The following is a 20908-nucleotide window of genomic DNA, read 5'->3' on the forward strand; positions in this document are numbered from 1 at the left end:
TGTAATTTTGAACTAGTTTTTTTTTAAATGAAAGGTAAAACCAATTAAATTTAATTATAATGTCAAATATTGTCAACCTGCTTGTTTTTTTTATGAGTTAATTAGAAGTTTAATGATTACTCGGAAAAATGTCTGAAATTAAGCGCGCAAAAGTATTAGCGCACTCATTTAAAATGTATTAGCACACTCGTTTAATTCCTTTGAGAAAAACTTTCTTGGTTAATTTTTGTTAAAAACTCTCTGGTGATTAATAATAGTCAATAAAAAATGTAAGAAGAATAAATTGAAGTGGTAGAAATATCAATTGAAATACAGTTAGTTAATACTTTAAAATTGCAACAACAAAAGTATGGGTTTAAGGAGCATAACAATTGAAACAAAGTGACAAGTTGTTGACCTGAACAAAAGTGGTCTCAGCAATCAAGAAATCGGACATCAACTTGAAATCAGTGAATGCAGCGTTAGAACAACGCTCAAAAACTATAATGAGTTTAGAACAGTCAAAGACAAAAGTTGCTCTGGTTGTCCCAAAAAAATGTCAGAAAGGGACGAAAATAAAGCAATTATGCTCGCTAGACGCAACCCAAATATAAGCATAGCCGAAATTGCCTCAGACCTGAATACAGCGTTGGGTGCACATCAAGTAAGCCGATCAACAATTAGCAAGCTTATGAAGAAAAAACATCTCAATTCATACCTTGCAACAAAGAAGCCACTATTAAGTATCAAAGACCATCTCAAGCGAAGAAAATGGTGCAAAGAGAGAGCTGCATAGACTGTAGAGCAATGGAGAAAGGTAATTTTCTCGGACAAGTCAAATTTTGAACTTATTAATCGCAAGAAAAGGGTTGTCGTGAGGAGATACAAAAACGAAAAATATAATCCTTGTTTTATCATGTCAAGAGTTCAAAGAGGAGGAGGTTCAATTAGCATTTGGGACTGCATTGCTGGATCTAGCAATGGACTGGCGCATCTTTACACTGATTGCCTTAATCAACATCAATATAGAGAGGTATTAGAAGGTTATTTAAAGCCATCAATGGATGTTTTCAAGGCAAACTCCACCTGGCAATTTCAACAAGATAACGCTCCTTGCCACACAGCATGCTCAATAAAGCAATACATGGAAAAAAAATGGTTTAATCTAATGCCTTGGCCCGCTCGCTCACCAGGTTTAAATCCTATTGAGAATCTTTGGAGTTGGATGGACTGCAAATTACAAAAAAGCAAGCCCACTAACTTGGTGCAGCTCAAAACGCAGATGCAAGAGTTGTGGAATACCATGCCACAAGAATTAATCAGAAAACTTATAAATTCTATGCCGCGCAGAGTCTTAGCATGCCTTAAAAACAAAGGTGGTCACATAAAATATTAAACTTTCTTACCATCTTTGAAAAACTGTAAGTGCGCTAATACTTTTGCAGACTTTTTTAATATTGTTTTTATTACTCTTGTTGTATTCTAATTAAGTTCAAGATAATAATAAAGAAATATCCTTTATATATTTGACAATTAGTATAATTATATATATATATATATATATATATATATATATATATATATATATATATATATATATATATATATATATATATATATACATATATATATATATATGTATGTATGTATATATATGCTGTTTATATATATATATGCTGTTTATATATATATATATGCTGTTTATATATATATATATATATATATATATATATATATATATATATATATATATACATATATATATATATATATATATGTATGTATGTATATATATGCTGTTTATATATATATATGCTGTTTATATATATATATATGCTGTTTATATATATATATATATATATATATATATATATATATATATATATATATATATATATATATATATGCTGTTTATATATATATATATATATATATATATATATATATATATATATATATATATATATATATATATATATATGCTGTTTATATATATATACAGGCTTGGTCGGGAAAGGGTTGCTATCGCACTCTGATCTTGACCACGCATACAATATTTAGTTGCGACAACTTGCCCACGGCTTCATAGATGTTTTGAGAACATTTCAAAAAATAATCAAGCGCAAAAAAGTTTAACTGGACCGATGAGAGACAATTACAAAAATTAAAAGCTGCCTGATTAATTTGTTATAAAACAAGTTTAGAATAATTAATAAACTTCGTCTTTTATAATTAAGCGACACTCTTTTATATAAAGTAAAAACTTACTATTAATAATTGTTTAATAAAGAAACAATTGTTATTCAATTTATCAAAGAATTTAGTATAATTTCTTTTATTTGAGTACTTCTGATTTATTTCAACACGATTCTAATAAACAAACGTTTGTTGATTTATTTAATAAATAAAAAAGTCAATCTTTTTTTAACCATTTCGCACTTTGCGTAGTTGGCCTGAGTTTTGTTTTTACAAATGGCATACAATTCTTTGTAGTACGACGAACAAAAGAAACAATTAAATCATTCAGTTACTATGATAATGTTAGAACGTTGTTTTTAGCAGTATCTTTAAAAATGTTAAAAACAATTCCGTAATGTGCCAGACCCCTGAATTAGCGGTCTATAATGATCAGTAAACAAATTACATTCCAAATGATTTTTATTTTTATTTTACTAACCAAAATCAAATTTTAAATACGTCAAACTATATGAAAGCATTTTTTTATGATTAAACTAAAAAGGTAAAAAAAAATTACGAGGAGGAAGCGGAACTGCTTTACCACTGATTATGAATAGTGAGTGGGCTTTTTTTTATTTTTTTATTTTAATAAGTATTTAAAACAGAAATAAGTAAATTTAAGTTTAAGTATAACAAATTTGTAAGAATGACATCTGAAGCAAAAAAAATTAAAGATAGTAAACCAATATCTAAGAACTTAAAAACTTTTCTTTCGTGGGGGAAAGAATCAGTTATTGGATACACGGAAGAAAATGGCTTAGTTTTCAAAATTTGGTGTAAGGTTTGTGCTAGGAACAAAACTGAAATTTTAACGGATGCTTTAGTTAAAGGAGTATCGAATAATTCTTTGACAGCGTTTACGGAGGGAACTTGTGTGGTGACAAAGTATCAGGTAAAGTTAAAATAATTAGCTTGTTCTTAATTTGTGACTCCAGGAATTAATTTAAACATAATTTTTCTACCATTATATAACTTATAACTGTAGTTATCTTATAATTTACTATATTACTAAGTGAATAAATTTTTTAGAGAATTGCTTAATTTGAACCGTGATTTTTTCTTTGATAATAATAAAGGTTGATCGCCATCTTAGAGGGTAAAGCCATAGATTAGCGACGCTGATTGATAATGCTAACTCAGAAGATCCTGGAAGTAGTTGTGTTGCTAACCTCGATATGGAAAACTTGTTACCTATTACACAAGACAACTGCGAAGCGTTATTAAAGATGATTAGAACAGCCTAGAAAAGTTATCACCATTATCATTGGTTTTTGATAAACAAATGTTAGTTGTGAATGAGTTAAAACAGCGGTGGATATAACAAAGACTAGCTTAGCGGAATTAAGCAATGAAGATATTGATAATATTATTGATTCAAATTTAATCAAGTTTATAATCAATGAAAAAGATGGTTTAACCAATCTTGTTTCTTCGTATTTCAAAGAAGGTAACGAATTAAAAAAATCAAACCCAGAGTTTGTTGAGATTGAACTCAACAATATGCCTAATCTTAACTTTGAATGTAACTTAGAATTTCATTCTGCCATTAAAGTAAGAAAATTAGCAATTGAAATCATTCTGCCATTGATAAACGATAGATTTAGTTCGCTGTTAAATCCCATATTCGAATCAATGGATTGGTTAGATCCGCAAGTATGGACAGCAGGCAGCATGTATGGTGATGCCAGCATATCTTTATTACTAAACAAATTTTTTTACCCTCTAGAAAAATTAGGAATGGATTTTAAAATGGTTCTTTCGAAATGGAGAGCTGCAAAACTAGTAATAAATGCACAGTACACCATTGCACTCACACCATTGCAAATATAGCAGAATATTTTTCTTTATCATAAAATTAAGTTTCCAAACTTGAGTCTTTTAGTTGAACTTCTGATGTATATTGCTGGTTCTAATTCAGTTGTCGAACGCGTTTTCAGTATTTTGACTGTGATTTTGACTAATAGGTGTTTAAAGTTAAACCACTCAACAATGGAAGACTCAATAATCATAGCAGGGAATGACACGAATTTCACTCAACAAGAACGCGATGATATTTTAAGTCGTGCTGTGGTTATTTTCTTAGATAAGTGAAGAGTTTTTTGCCTTGATTCAGCTAATGCTAGCATTGCCACTGATTATAGTAGCGAAGAAAGCTGCACCAGTGAAGATATAAGTTCTCTATCTGAATTGGACGGATAAACAATTTATTATATAGTTTTTATCCCACATAATTTTATATTTATGTACATTACTAAAGAGTCCTGAAGGACGAAACAATATTGTCTACTGTTATATATATATATATATATATATATATATATATATATATATATATATATATATATATATATATATATATATATATATATATATATATAATGCATACATAACATATATAGCATTATATATATAATATCTTTGATTGTCATATTCTTGTTATACGATTGCATAAATAAGTTGAATTTAATAAAAAGTCAGCGTATAAGCTAATATATGTATATATTATATGCTGTATATATAAAACTTTTTAATAATATAGATCAAAATATGTTATTAAAAAGTTTATATGCTGCCATTTTATTAAATCTTTTAAAGTCAACGTATTAAAATAAAACAAATTTATATTAGCGAATCTTTTTAAGCATTCGCCAATATAAAATCATTTAATTAGTAAAGATTAAAGTTATGAAGTTAATTTTTTTGCGTGTATTTTTAAAACTTATTGTTATGCGGACAAACATGGAAACATACTTGAATGTTCTCAAAATATCTATGAAGCCATGGGCAAGTTGTCGCAACTAAATATTGTATGCGTGGTCAAGATCAGAGTGCTATTGCACGCCTTTCCCGACCAAGCCTGTATATATATATATATATATATATATATATATATATATGCTGTTTATATATATATATATATATATATATATATGCTGTTTATATATATATTGTTTTTATATATATATATATATATATATATATATATATATATATTTATTTTTATATATATATAACCGGCATATATATATATATATTTATATGTATTTATATGTAAACGGCATATATATATATATATATATATATATATATATATATATATATATATATATATATATATATATATATATATATATATATATATATATAAACAGCATATATATATTATATATATATATATATATATATATATATATATATATATATATAAACAGTGTATATATATATATATAAACAGCGTATATATATATAAACAGCGTATATATATTAGCATTAAGTCAGCTTATCCTGAGCCCTTTGTTACAGCTTAGGGTTTATTAATAGTAATGAGGCAATTGCTTGGGCTATTGAAAAGTATACTGAGTACTATCTATACTTTGAGTCAAGTTCTTTAACAAATTTAAAAATGACTAAAGTACCAAAACCTATAAAAAACAAAAAACCATCGTCATCATCAGGTTCTCTAAAACTATCATTCACTAACATTGGTGGTCTTCGACGTAACTTTTCTTCTGTTGAGTCGTATCTCTTGCAATGTTCATCAGACCTACTTGCACTTGGTGAGACTAATTTGAGTTCGTCTCATCTGTCTCATCATGTGATCTTAGTGTTGATGGTTATCTTCCTTTAATTCGTTAAGACTCCAATAGTCACATGCTTGGCCAGGACATCTACATCCGTAAGAATTCACCCATTTGTTGGGAAACTATGTTTGAATCCACTGACTATTCTATTCACTCATTCACCTTTCTCTTTGTTCTATATCACTCTCCTTCATCTCAAGATAGCATTCCTTTCGTTGTTATTTCTGAATAAATTGACCGAGCCCTCTCTCTTTATCCGGCAGCCAATATTGTTGTTGTTGGTGACTTTAGTGCTCATCACGCTGATTAGCTTGGTTCTAGTGTCAGTGACTCTGCAGACATTAAGGCCCACAACTTTTGCCTTTCTCAATTTCTAACTCAAGTAGTCAACTTTCCAACTCGTTTTCCAGGCAACCCAAATCATTTACCTTCTCTACTCAACTTATGTCTTCTTTCTGATCCTATTCAGTGCTCAGTTTCTCCACATTCACCCTTAAATGCTTCTGGTCACGGTTTGGTTTGATAAAACTATCATCTCATTTTTTTTATCATCAGAATCCCCCTATCGTTGTGCCTCTTACAACTACCTTAAAGCCACCTGGGACTCTTTCCATGATTTTCTCCGTGATGGGCCTTAGGTAGAAATCTTTTGTCTTCCTGCTAATAAATGTGTTTTTTACATAATTTCTTGGATTCAGGCTGGCATGGAACCTTTTAATCCCTCTCGACAATTTCAAGTCAAGCCTACTCTTCTCCTTCATTTACCTCACATTGTGCTGATGCGATTTCCAATCAAAACCATTACTTCCATATCTATCAGCAAAACAATTTTCCAGAAAACAGATATCTGTTTACTATTGCTCAAAACCATTGTAAAAGGTTTTGTCTAACGCTGAAGCCTTCTATTCTCAGGCCATAAAATCTTGTATATCATCTCAAAAACTAGGCTCTTGTGACTTTTGGAGAATATTTAACAGTATCAATAATAAGGGCAAATTTGTTATTCCACATTTCTCTTGTATAGTTTGTTAAGTCTTGAATTGTTTGCTAAAAACTTTTCATCAATATCATCTCTTGATTCCACTAGTTATATTCTACCTGATATAGTCAACAATCAAATTGATCCATTGCTTGACATTTGCATCACTAAAGCAATTTCGCATATCTAAAATGGTTTCCTGCCCAGACTCTTCTACAGCTTGTGGTCCGGACAACATACCTGTTGCAGTCTTTGCTGAAGTGTTCTCCGGAGCTGTTGTCTATACATTCAAAACTATTTAACAAGTGCTTATCAGAGTTTTGTTTTCCAGCATGCTAGAAAGCGACATCTGTTATGCCTATTTTCAAAAATCTGGAGGGTGATCTGACTTATCTAACTACCGTCCCATTAGTCTTCTTCCTATCATAAGCAAGGTTTTTGAATCTTTAATTAACACACACTTAATCTCTCATCTTGAATTTAATAGCTTACTTTCTGATCATCAATATGGATTTCAATTTTCTTTTTCTACAGCTGGTTTGTTAACATTATTAACCCATAGATTTTATCGTGCATTAGATAGAGGTGGAGAGGTTAAGGCTATCGCTCTTGACATTTCTAAAGCTTTTGATAAAGTTTGGCATGCTTGTCTTCTCCATAAGCTTTTTTCGCACAGTGTATCAGGTAACATCTTTAAGATTATTGAATCCTTTCTTTCCAATTGTAGTATAAAAGTTGTCCTCAATGGACAGCACTTTTCTTCATATCCTTTATTTTCAGGGTTCCCTCAAGGTTCTGTCCTTGGCCCTATACTCTTTTTAATTTACATTAACGATCTTCCAGATATTCTCACATCTAAGGTGGCATTGTTTACTGATGATACTACCATTTATCCTTGTTTTGATAAGAGTCAACACTCTCTGATTGCTTGGAGGGGACATTTGAGCTTGAAAAGAATCTCATTTCTGCTACAGCATGGGGCTCACAGTGGCTGGTGAACTTTAATTCAGATAAGACTCATTTTTTTCAGCCAATTGTTATCGCAATAATTTAGATCTTATTTATGAACGGTAATGTACTCGATGAATCATCTACCCTTCATCTTCTATCGTGCTCGACACTTTTTTACTCTGGATTCTATTCTTTACCTCTATAAATCTCAAATCTGTCCTTGTGTGTAATACTGTTGCCATATCTGGGGGAGATCTTCCAATGATGTCCTTTCTCTTTTAGGCAAGGTGCAAAAATGCATTGTAAACATAGTTGAACCTGCTCTTGCAGCCAACCTCCAACCATTATCACATTGTTATAATTTGCATCTCTTTTTCTTTTCTACAAATACTATAATTGTAAATGATAGTATTTTTTGAAATAATTTTTGCATTTTGTATCACATTTAAGACATTTTGTATTGCATTTAAGACATTTAAGTCGAAAAAAAATAATAATTGTCCTCCATTTCTAAGATATTTTAGGGCTTTTAGAATTTAGAGGCGTGTGGGGGGGGGATGCATACTCTTTAGCCCCCCTGAATCCGTCACTGAGGTATATAGGCAATACCATTTTAACAATTAAATATTGATGTAGACACATGAAAATTATATTTAAAATATACCTTTAGTACTAAAATTAATTTATCCAAGTCATTTTTATGCTTTATGGTTTTTCTCATTGTCGCATGATGAATCATTGTAAAAGTTATTTTAACCATGAGTTTATTTGCATAATCGAAATTAATTTAGCATGAAAATTGAGCTAACATGTTCTAATTGTTGTTGGTCAGATACTTTATTAAATATATATATTTCAAGAAAATAACAAAAGAACTTTTGCAATTTTTATTTAACTAAAGTTTAACAAAAACATGATAAAGTTTTGTTTTTTCTAAAATTTAGTTAAAAAACTCAAGTTTTTTAATAAATAACATATGCAAAAGAATAATTAATGTTATTTTTTTATATTCAAAGTTTTGAATAACGACGCTTAGTTAAAACATAATCACATTATTATATTCACAAGATCCTATTTTTGTGACAATGGTTAAAGCACATTTTTATTTTAAATTATTGTGACGTAAGTTAAAACTACATGCATTTACTGAGTTTTTGTTTACAAAATGAATTATGTCATTACGTATTTCATATTTTGTCGTGTTGGTTTGACAAAGTTTTAGCTGAAACTTGTTATATTAGGAGAATTTAGAAAATTTTTTTTTTTTTTAATGTTTAATTAAAATTATTTATATTATTGTCTTTTTATTTGTTTATTTATTCTTATTTTGTTTGGCATTTAAATATACATAAATAATATATAAATATTTTTAGTTATATAAAAATATTTTTATATAGATGTAAAAAAAAAAAGATTTATTTGCTATTCTATAAAAATATATTACTATTAATATAAAAAAAATTAGAACCTCTTTACTTTATTACCTTTTTTATTTTTGTTTTAGTAAAACAGATCGTTTGTCAATTCTTAACCCCTTCCTCCTGTCACAAACGATCACATATATCTCACATATAAATGATATATAACTCCCTCATAAACTGTGATAGCAGTTTTTACATCAAAAATGTTTTTAAAGATTTAAATTTAAATACTTAACATTATTTTAAAAATTCAACCTAATGAAAATAAAGCAATACACATAAACATAAGAAGTGTAAGTAAAATCTTTGACAAACCAAAAATTTTCTTATTTAAATTACTTAATAAGTATTAATAAAGTTGTCATACTAAAGTAATTTTTTCGGTTACTCTTGGTCTTACGGAAAACTGTTTTTGATTTAATCACTTTCATAAATGTTATGAAAAATCACTCAGGAAGAGTGCCACTAGTTTTTTAAAATTTCCTTTGTTAATTATTTTTATTGAATAAGTTAAAATTATTTTGTTATGTAACTCTAAAAAATCTAATCCTAATATAGACCGTGATCCATGCATGCAAATTGCATCAGTCTGTGACCTTTCTCTCAGAACCAAGTAATTTTTTTCACAAATAGTACTTTATAATATGTAATAACATTATAGAAAAAGTTCCCAAGTTTTTCTTCTGCAGTTTTTGAGAAAAAAGTGTTAGAATCCAGTCCAAAATAATTGACTTACACAACTATTGTTTTGTTTTGTTACAAATTATCAATAAAAAACAACATATTTTGTATAATTTTTCTCTAGCTCGTTTCAAACAAATGCATGCAACAAATTACTTGTCTTCTTAATAATCAAAACAAAATAAAAATAGGCTGCAGCTAATAATAGAAATAAAAATCCACCTTAATAATCGCTCGGTAACATATGTGATGTAACGTAAGTTAAATATATAGTATCAAAAAAACCAGTTTATATTCCTTAGCTGATCACCTCTAATAAATTTTATATACTTTTTAAATTTGTATAGAATTCTCAACATCTTATGAAAGTTTCTAATACAAACCGCTCTAATGATTCATAGAAATCTGACCTAAAAGTTGATGCAATTTTTTTACCTTGTTTACTGTGAAAAGTAAGTTAATCGGCATTTTTAATAACAAAGATTAACAAAGACTGGCTTATCTGGAGTGAAACTGCAAAAGCTTTTGATTGTTTTCCCTGCTCTAATTTTGGACAAAAGCATAATTTTGGCCCAGCATTTCAGTCTTTCCTCTTGATGTGTAAAGGCAGAATCAAAGATAATTGGCAAAAGCTAGGAGAAAAGATTAAAAGCCTCCAGTGTAATGTTCAACACAGAAATCACTACATCATCTGGAAATGAGCCTTTAAAGCCTTGAAAAATCAGAGGGATCAATTTAGAACTCAAAAGTTGATAAAAAATGAGGAATCTAAGTGGTATGAAATTTTACGCTGCATCCTATACGTCACTCTCCATTTAGATTTGAGAAATTTAAGTTTTCGAGGTGTGTAAGCAGTTTATGTTCATAAAATAATTTTAATGTTGCTTTGAATATTAATCTAGAAGTAATTTTTATTTCAATATTATGTTCATATTTGTTTAGGTTCATCAAACATGCTGGACGAGTATCATAATGGTAGTTTTTTAGCCACCTTTGAGCTGTTGTGGAAACACAATAAGACACTTCAGTTCCATCTAGAAGAAGTTTTTTGACACCAAAAACAAGGAACAAGAATGCAAGCGCACTATTTGAGCTAGAGAACTCAAAATGAGTGCATTATGGCATGTGGTGAAACTATTTTTGCTGCTATTATTGAAGAGGTTCGTACAGCCTTTTTTTCTTCCATTATTGTTGATGGAACTTTGGATGTGTCTTATACAGAACAAATCATTTTCGTTCTTCAATTTGTCTGCCTAGGATCACGTCAACCAATGGATAGTAAAAGAACGTTTTCTGAAGGTAGAAAATCTGGAGAGAAAAAAGGGTTCTGTCATTGCGAAGCTGATTATAGGAGTTTTGGATCAATGCTGAATTGATTTAAAGAAATGCAGAGGGCCAGGGTTATGATAACAGGTCTAGTATATCCAGTGTATACAAAGGAGTGCAGGTCATCATACTCAAGAAAAATCCTTAAGCTTTGTTCATGTATTACAGTGTGCATAGCCTCAATCTAGCTGGCGTTCATTCTGCAGAATCCTCTACTGTAGTCAAGAACTATTTTGGCAACATCCAATTGTTGTATAGCCTTTTTAGTAGTAGACCCATGTGCTGGAAAATTTTGCTTGAGGCAACTGGGCAGTCCTTTCACCAAACATCCCAAACAAGATGGAGTGCATGCATAGAGACTGTCCTTGAAACTTTATGAAGAACTTGATTTAGTAGATCATCAACTGACTTTAGTTAAGACACTCAAAAAGTAGATTCAATCATTTGAATTCATTGTCTTGATTTCTTTCTGGGTCAAGGCTCTCCTATGTGTCAACAATTTCTATTTCCTTCTTCAATCAGAAAGCATTTCTTTGGATGACAAGACAAAATTTTTAAAGACTCTAATCAATGAACTTGGTTGACTAAATTCTTCTTGGCCCAAAATCCTTCAAGATGCAAAATTGGTTGCATCTGAGTTAGCTTCGATTGGGTTTCAAAATGATTTTGTTAAGAAGAGGACAAGTAAAAGGAAAATACTTCACGGATGAATTAAAGGGTTTTAAGGTGAACGTATTGAATGTTACTCTTTACACACTACTCCAGCAAATAAGATACAGAATGGATACAGCTCAAAAGATGACGGGTATGTTTTCGTTCATATGGTGTTCTTTATCTCCTTCAAGCAATGAAGAAAAACTTATTCAGAGAGAAAAATGTAAAGTCCTGGCAAATCTCTACGTAAATGATGTAAAAGAAGAGGAGTGGGTTGAAGAAATTTGTCGTCTAGATGTTCTGAAGTGATCAAATACTTTTGGACAAATAAAATCTCTTTTTTCTATCAAGTTGGTCAACAGAATCTACCAGAAAGGTCTTCAGTCAATATTTTCTTCGATCTGCATTTTGCTTCACATTTTTAATACAATTCCGGTTTCAGTGGCTGAAGGAAGCTTGCTCTCATCATATCCAAATTGTGATCAACAATGACTGAAGAATGCCTTACTAACCTTATGGTTATTTCAATTGAAAACAACCTTGTTAAGACTTTGTTGTACAAAAATATCATCTCTAGTTTTGGAAAGAAGAAAGCCCGCAAAGTGAAATTAGTGTGATCTGACAAGTCTTGGTAATTAACATTTTATTGATGAAATATATAATTTCATTTAGTTTAAATTATATTTGTATTTTCGTTTTATAATATATAACCAAGTTCAAATATAGAGTATTTATGTGCAGCGATAGTTAATACAAAAATAGTTATTGTTTTTATTAAACTGTAATGTGATAGTAGACATATGGACAATAAACAGTGAAATTCATACTTTATTCAATATACCCAGGAATCCAAAGTTTGGGGCACCGAACAAAAAATTAACCCTGGGCACCTTGTGGTGCCCAAGGTCTATGCGGGCTTGCGCGTAAATCAGACCTTTACAGAAATGTCTTTGTCCAAATTTTTTGCCGCACTTTTTTCAGTATTTTTAAGAGTGGCATGGTATGAACATGTTTTTCTATGGTATTTTATTAGAAATTTTTATTATTAATAGTTTAATTCTGTACAAAACTCTTTTTTGTTTGTAATGAATTTATTGTTGTTTAAAACTTCTTTGTTGTTTGTGCATTAGGTATGTATTGAAGAAATGCTGAGACTTTTTTCTAATATATTCATACACCTGCAAAAACCTTTTTTCTTGGTACCTGCCAAATTTCATGAAAAAAAAGCTCATTCAGACACCCTACTAACTCACCTAAAATAAGTACCTATTTTTGGCTTGAGTTTCGCTATACACCCGGGTAGTTGAGGGAGGGCAAATCATGATAAACATTTAAACATCAGTAATGTTTAAATGTATATAATTATATAAAATAATATTAAATAGTACATATAAAATATAAAAAATATTTAAGAAAATTTAAATTTTCAATATAAAATATAAATTTCGAACATATTAAAGGGTATTATAGAAGCCCTTTTAACTCCCGCATACATCTTTTATGAATTCTTATTCTACTTTTCAAGACCTTTCTTTTGATACCAAGTTTAATGCACTAGGATAAGAATTGACAAAGTTATAACATTTAGAGTTAAGAAAAACTCTAAAATTGGTCATCGTTTCTTTAACAAATCCATATATTGAGAATTTGACACTTAAAATGCTATAACTTTTCATAGAATTGTTCGATTTTAATAATTTTTTCACTGTTAAAATACTGTAATAAAGCTATTGTAATGAAGCTCTTTCTAATGGTATATAACTATCTTTCTAATGATGTATCACAATTTGATTAATTTAAAAATTTTATGTCTCATACCTAATATTTATATATATATATATATATATATATATATATATATATATATTATATATATATATATATATATATATATATATATATATATATATATATATATATATATATTTATATATATATGTGTATAACATATATATATATATAACATATATATATATAACATATATATATATATATATATATATATATATATATATATATATATATATATATATAAAAAATATATTAACAAGTTTAAATGTTAATATATGTTTTAAAGTGACTGAAAATAGATTTTATTTTTTCATTAAAATGTTATCATTATTTAAACCTAATTTTCTCCCTTTAATCAGAACTTTTTTTTCATTTTTTTTTTTTTCACATGCAATAATTGAATAATCTATTTTGATTTATAAAAATATTTGAGGATTTCTTTACACAAGTTGTGAGAAAATGCATTTTAAAAATGCAAACTTAGTGTTCTTTTATCTGATATTTATCTAGATCTTTTTAGCTTCAACTTTCTTCACGAAGCCAATTATTTTTTAAAAGAGAATTTGTATCAGTCTATATAAGAACAAAAAGGTTTTTTCCATTTTATAATAACTTAAAAATAAGTTGCTCATTTTTAAAATAACTAAAACAGCATAAAGTGAGTTTAATTTTATTAATTTTTCTTTAGGAGTTTTTTTTATAAAACATCTAAACAAATGTTGTACTCTATATAGACTTTTTAGTTATTTTTTCATGTTTTTTTTTGTGAAATATTTTTTGATATATTTGTTCCCCCCTCTGACTTTATTTTACCTTATTTTACTTTATCTACTTTTCTTGTTTATATTTTTTTAAATCCCAGAGCAAATTCTCTGCATTTTGGAAAAAGAAAAATAATTTTAGCCCAATTTTAAGTTATTCTAAATTACTGTGCACTAAAAGAAACTATTGTAAAAAAATTCATTGTAAAAAAAGACTGCATCAGCATCAAATTTAAATATAACTAATTATTTTTTTTAATTTTATTTAGCACTGTGTATATTGCTCTGAAATTATTAAATCCAACTATCTAATAATTGAACGGCTTGAAAATAAATTCTGGCATGACACCTGCTTGCGATGTAAAGTTTGTAATGAAAGTTTGGTCGATAACATTTACTTTTTAGAAAAAGAAGATTTGTATTGTGGGAGACACTTTGCAGAAACATATAAACCACGTTGTTTTGCTTGTGATGAAGTATTTAATGTTTTTAGTAATTTTTTAAATTCATGTTTTTAAATATTTTAGGTGTTTTTGAAAATTATAACTTTTATGGTTGGCATTGGTTACTTGATACTTGATACATTTCCACGAATAGTATGAACCTTACTTGGTCATATTATATTTGATGCTTTATTTAAGTTATATAATTTTTATCTGGAAATTATTAACAAAGTTATTAAAAATTATTTGATTTTTTTAAAGAAATTTTATTAAATTTATTTTATTGTTATTTATTCATTAACTTACTATAAAGTCTGTAATCATTGTAATTAACTTTGCAAATCACTTGCTTTAATCCTTCTACTCGAGTGCTTCTATGCTACTCAAGTGCAGAGCAAATAAGATACTGTTTTTAATTATTCATTACTAATTAAGATTCTTAAGGACTGCCAATGTAATGCGAGGTATGGGACGTTAGTGTTATACTATACTGCTATGTTTTTGCCGTCAAAGAAAATTAGCTCATTTATGGGCGTTTTTACAAATAAAAACATAGCGCTTTTAAAAACAAATTTTTTCATCCAAAGTGATTTATTTGATTACAATACATTTGCAACGGGACGCCTTTGGCAGAATCTAAGATGCTTCAGGTTATATATTATTACTTTTTTTTACCCATAAGCTCAAAAAGAATTGAAAGTTTGCAAATGAAGTTTATAGATTTTTTTTTAAAAAGATTTGCTGTGTAAAATTTTAAAGCTATATTTCTTTAATATTAGATAATATGTTGTGTAGAATTTTAAAGCTAATTTTTTCTGAATAAGGTTTACGATGCAAGTTAATTAATTTTCAAAAAAAAAAAAATTTTACGTGGACTGTAAAAAACGGTTAAAAAGAAAAAAAGTTTTAAAGTTTTTTGTTCTTCTAAATTTTTTTAATAAAAATTTATTTAAAATATATGAAGGGCTTATTGTGAAACAATGACAAGCCACAAAAACAAATATTTGAGAAAAATGACTTTTAAGTTTTATTTAAATCTATAAAATCAGTGCTTATAGTAAGATGATTTTATATTTATAGATTTAAAATCTATAGATTTAAAATCTATAAATATAAAATCATCTTACTGTAAGCACTGATTTTTAACTCCAATTTTAAGAATTATGCCATTAATATCTTTTTGGCTATTGCGTATACTATTTATGATTATAAAAATGATAATAACTCATTTTTGAAAAAAGTGTGGCTTGTCATTGTTTCACAATAAGCCCTTCATATATTTGTTATTAAAATTTAATTAGGTTATTATAATTGTATTATATCATTACTTTTAGTTGATTTTCTCCAAAGAGTATACTCAGGCAGAACAAAAAAATTGGCACACAAAGCATTTTTGTTGTTATAAATGCGAAGTATATTTAGGTGGCATGGGTTACATTTCAGTTGGACCGAACCCCTTTTGCATTCCTTGCTACAATGAAAATCTACCGTCTTGACATTTAAGTAGCAATAGAAGATTGCCACCATCATCTCTATATGACCAATTTCTAAAAACTTTAAAAATGAAATAGCATTAAACCTTTTTTACATTATTTTTGGCTGATATTATATATTTTGCTCCATTTTTGTATAGTATTTGTTTTTCAATTGTAATATACAGATATTGTAATATAAAAGGAAAATTTATAAATGTTTTATTTACTTAAGTTTTAATTTTAACATTCAAATTTTTGCAATAATAAATTCAAAAACCGTTATATTGTTTATGTTAATTATTATTATATTTGTTAAACACCCACTATATATTACAAGTAAGGTAAATAAAGTTACATTAAACACCCACTATATATTACAAGTAAGGTAAATAAAGTTACATTAAACACCCACTATATATTACAAGTAAGGTAAATAAAGTTACATTAAACACCCACTATATATAACAAGTAAGGTAAACAAAGTTACATTAAACACCCACTATATATTACAAGTAAGGTAAATAAAGTTACATTAAGGATAAACGTAATATAATCATCTTGGAACTTTTTTTTCTTCAAGATTTTCTTTGAAACATTTCGGAATTTTTTCTTTAAGAATATATTTAAAGATTGTTCTTTGTTTCTTTGAATTCCAGCACTCAATTGCACATTTTAAAGATCCCTTTCGAGAGTTATATATTTTAAGATGGTAATTTTTTTTTCTGTGCTTTGCATTATATTGTCTAGATTTAGCTCGTGGCTATTGCACAAAACATTGACACTATCCACAAAAGGGTAAGTAACTGTTTGGTTTTTCAGCTGCAACTCAACAATATCATATGTTATTTTATTTTTTAACAAGCGAATAAGTTTAACTTTTGCGAATAAACAAGTTTGGCTGCATGATTGTTTATATATCCTGGATATAAAATAAGGGATGGATATAATTTTTACTATGTTTTGAAACGTTTGAGAGTGACTTAAGTGCGTTCCTTCCAACTATATCAACCTTTTTCATTAATAATCAAGACCATAAGTTAGCGTTGGGACAGATAAAGTTTTATGTAATTGGACAATAGAGCTTAGATAAGCAAAACGAATTCTAAATTGAATTAAAGTTCCGAAAATTTGATATCCTGTGAACTATGTTAAAACGCTAAAGTGAGGCAAAAAGTAAACTATTAGTATCGTATGTGCCTAAATGACTAAGTTTACTATTTAGTTTTATTTACTGGTGGTTTAGTGTTATTGTGCAGTTTTCCCGGCGAACAAGACATAATTTACAACAGTTTCAAAATAACTTGAATACTTTCCTGGATTTTGTGTTTGTTTTTCTTATTTTAGAAATATCACCTTAATTATAATTCTTCATCCAAATTTTAACATTTTTGGAGTTCCATTTTTTCAATAGCATTCTAATTATATTAACAGTCATTAAACTTGAGACATGTTTGACAAGGATTCCTCACAAATTTTTAGTTTTTTACGATATCATTGAAAGTAAAGAAACTCAGAAACAATAATAAAGTCTTATGAATGTTTCAATAGTAGTCAATAAGAAAATTGAAAATAACAGTTCAAAATAACAAAAGTTTTATTTAACCTGTGTTCAACTTACTGGGAATTTTTTGTATTGACCTGTTTTGTTGCTTCTTGAAAGTACTAGCAGCATACTGCCCATTTGGGTCCGAAATCACGACCTTTATTGTCTAAATTTCTAAAGAAACATTCCCGGTAATTTTGCTAATCAAACATTTTGCTAAAACAAATTAAATTGAATTCAATTTAACTTTTTTTATCGTCAGAAGCAAAAAACCAATTAAACTTTAAATATTATCACAAAATATCAACGCTGTAAAATAGCGCTTTCACGCTTTTTTAAATTGGCAATTAGTCAAAATAAATAACCTTGATATTCTCTTCGATTTACAAAAGAAAAAAAAATCCATTCTCATAATGGCAATAAAAATTAAATCGAAATCAAATGAAAAGAACAAGAGTTACTTAGTTAGAGAGTTAATGTGTCATTATGAAGACAAACATATCTCAACTTTTAGATTTTAGATTTTTTATTTAAAGTTTTATTGCAAAAAAAAAACATTGAACAACATATCAAAAATAAGCCGGATACACATAAAAAAAACAACCTTCTTAAAGAAACAGAAATGTTTTTAAAAAAACATAAAAAAGCCTTTACTAATACAATAAATATAGAAATGCAAAGCTGCCTTAACCATGGCCAACATTTATTAGAGTCCTATTCAAAATTTATAAATATTTAGTTTGCAACTTTTTTTAGTTTTATCTGCAAACTTTTAACAAATGGAAATCAGGAAATATTTTTTTACATAACTTCATTCCCAACAACGTTGCAATCAACCACTAATTAAGTTTGAAGTTAACAGAAAACAAAAGTGAGCTAAATAGTAGGAAAGCGTTTCTTAGCCGTTACTGAGTTATCATAGCTGCTTTTGAAAACTATATAGCTTTTTTTGACGGACCCAAAGCTTTTTAAGGTTCTAGCTTATGAAGCTTTGGGTCCATCATGAAAGCTTCATGGAGCTCGCCAGAATTTTTTTTTATATATATACATGTTTATTTTACAATTACAAAGTATTTACAAGTAACCAATCACATATTGGCGGTATACAAATATAAATATTATAAACACCAAGTCCAAAATATATGAAGTAAATAAAAATATAGTTACGTCCAACCAGTGCTGGATTAACCAATAGGCCTGACTAGGTCATGGCCTAGGGGGTCCCATATAATAAGGGGCCCCCAAAAATTTTAAAAACGAATTTTTTAATTTGAATAATATTCTAATATAAAATTTTATTGTGAATTAATAATGTATTAAAATTTTATTGCGAATTAATAATGCGATTTAAGCATTTATATTTATTATTACCCTACTTTATTTATAAAAATACTTAAAAGATTTCTGTGCGAGGTAATCTTGCAAATAAGCAGCGTATCTTTAAGTTTTTTGCGCTCTCATCTGTAGAGATTTGAAAACTTCACGAATGTTTTGGAAAAGCGAAGTAAATAAATTTCAAAGTATACTTCGAAAGTTATTTATATTTTAATAAATACTTTTTTTATTAATTGTTTTTTATTTCATCCTATTATTAAAAATTATTTTGTATTGCTTATTATTATTCTTAGTTCAAACTTTTAAATTGCGCGTGAAAAGTTGATTGCAGCGGTTGTAAGCTAAACTTAAATTTAGTTTAAATCATAACAATAATCCATTGCAAGTTCTTTAAAGAAGATAAGTGTTAGTTTCATTTTTCATGTTTACAAAAATAAACTATATAACTTATATAACTGATAATTTTTGCATCTTGCTTTTTGATTAAGTCGGATTTTATTAGAACATTTTAAATTTTTAATTCAATATAAAAATTGACAGTCGTTTATTTATGCATTATCATAGATTAAGCCATGCTATGATCTTACCTAAGTGGGTCAAACAAAAGAAAACTAGTGGAGGAAAAAAAACTAATTATGCTGCTGATTTAGCGAAAATTTTGAAATTGACTTCATTTTTCAAAGGTTTGTTTCCCATTTCTATCACCCAGTGAAAAAATTAAAACTGTTAATAATGAAATTATAAGAATTTATTTATTACTCGTTATTATGATTCATCTAAGTACCGTCCTATTAGTCTTTTTCCTATCAAAAGCAAGATTTTTGAATCTTTAATTAACAAACACTTAATCTCTGATCTTGAATCTAATAATTTACTTTCTGATCATCAATATGGATTTCGATTTTCTTGTTCTACAGCTGATTTGCAGTAATAACCGATAGGTTTTATCTTGCATTAGATAGAGGTGGAGAGGTTAAGGCTGTCGCTCTTGATATTTCTAAAGCTTTTGATAAAGTTTGGCATGCTTGTCTTCTTCATATGCTTTCTTCGTACGGTGTATCTGGTAACATCTTTAAGATTATTGAGTCCTTTCTTTCTAATCGTAGTATAAAAGCTATCCTCGATAGGTAGCACTCTTCTTTATATCCTGTAATTTCAGGGGTTCCTCAAGGTTCAATCCTTGGCCCTATACTCTTTTTTTAATTTACATTAACGATCTTCCAGATATAAGACTCATTTTTTTTCAGCCAATTGTTATCGCAATAATTTAAACCTTTCTATATTTAAAAACGGTAATGTACTTAATGAGTCATCTACCTTTTATCTTCTAGGATTAACTCTTATTACCGGTCTTTCTTGGAAACTGTATATCAAATCCATTGCAGAATTAGCATCTACCAAGGTTGCATCTCTTTACTGAGCTCGACACTTTCTTACTCCGGATTCTATTCTTTATCTCTATAAATCTTAAATCCATCTTTGTATGGAATACTGTTGCCATATCTGGGGCAGTTTTAGTCAAGGTACAAAAACGCATTTAAACATAGTTGGACCTGCTCTTGCAGCCAACCTCCAGCCATTAACGCATTGTCGTAACGTTGCTTCTCTTTCTCTTTTCTACAGATTCTATAATGGGTACTGCTCTAAAGAGCTAGCGTCTCTTAAGCCATCTACTAAAATTCATTCTTGAGTTATTTGTCATTCAATTAAGTCATATCTATTTTATGTGACTGTTCCTAAGTGCTCCAAA

At 28.2% G+C, this 20908-nt stretch overlaps 1 protein-coding gene across 2 annotated transcripts in view; it reads left to right on the plus strand.

The window, feature by feature from the left end:
• Positions 1-16495, plus strand: part of LOC100208566 (testin) — a 48204-nt gene extending 31709 nt beyond the window's left edge. For both annotated transcript variants that reach the window (XM_065812264.1, XM_065812265.1), the window contains 2 exons: positions 14632-14838; positions 16140-16495. In XM_065812264.1, the coding sequence (XP_065668336.1) occupies positions 14632-14838; positions 16140-16301 (369 nt within the window). In that variant the 3' untranslated portion in view covers positions 16302-16495. The remainder of the gene's footprint in view (positions 1-14631; positions 14839-16139) is intronic.
• Positions 16496-20908: the final 4413 nt, after the last annotated feature.

Source organism: Hydra vulgaris, chromosome 12, assembly GCF_038396675.1.
Source record: "Hydra vulgaris chromosome 12, alternate assembly HydraT2T_AEP".
NCBI classification, from domain to species: domain Eukaryota; kingdom Metazoa; phylum Cnidaria; class Hydrozoa; order Anthoathecata; family Hydridae; genus Hydra; species Hydra vulgaris.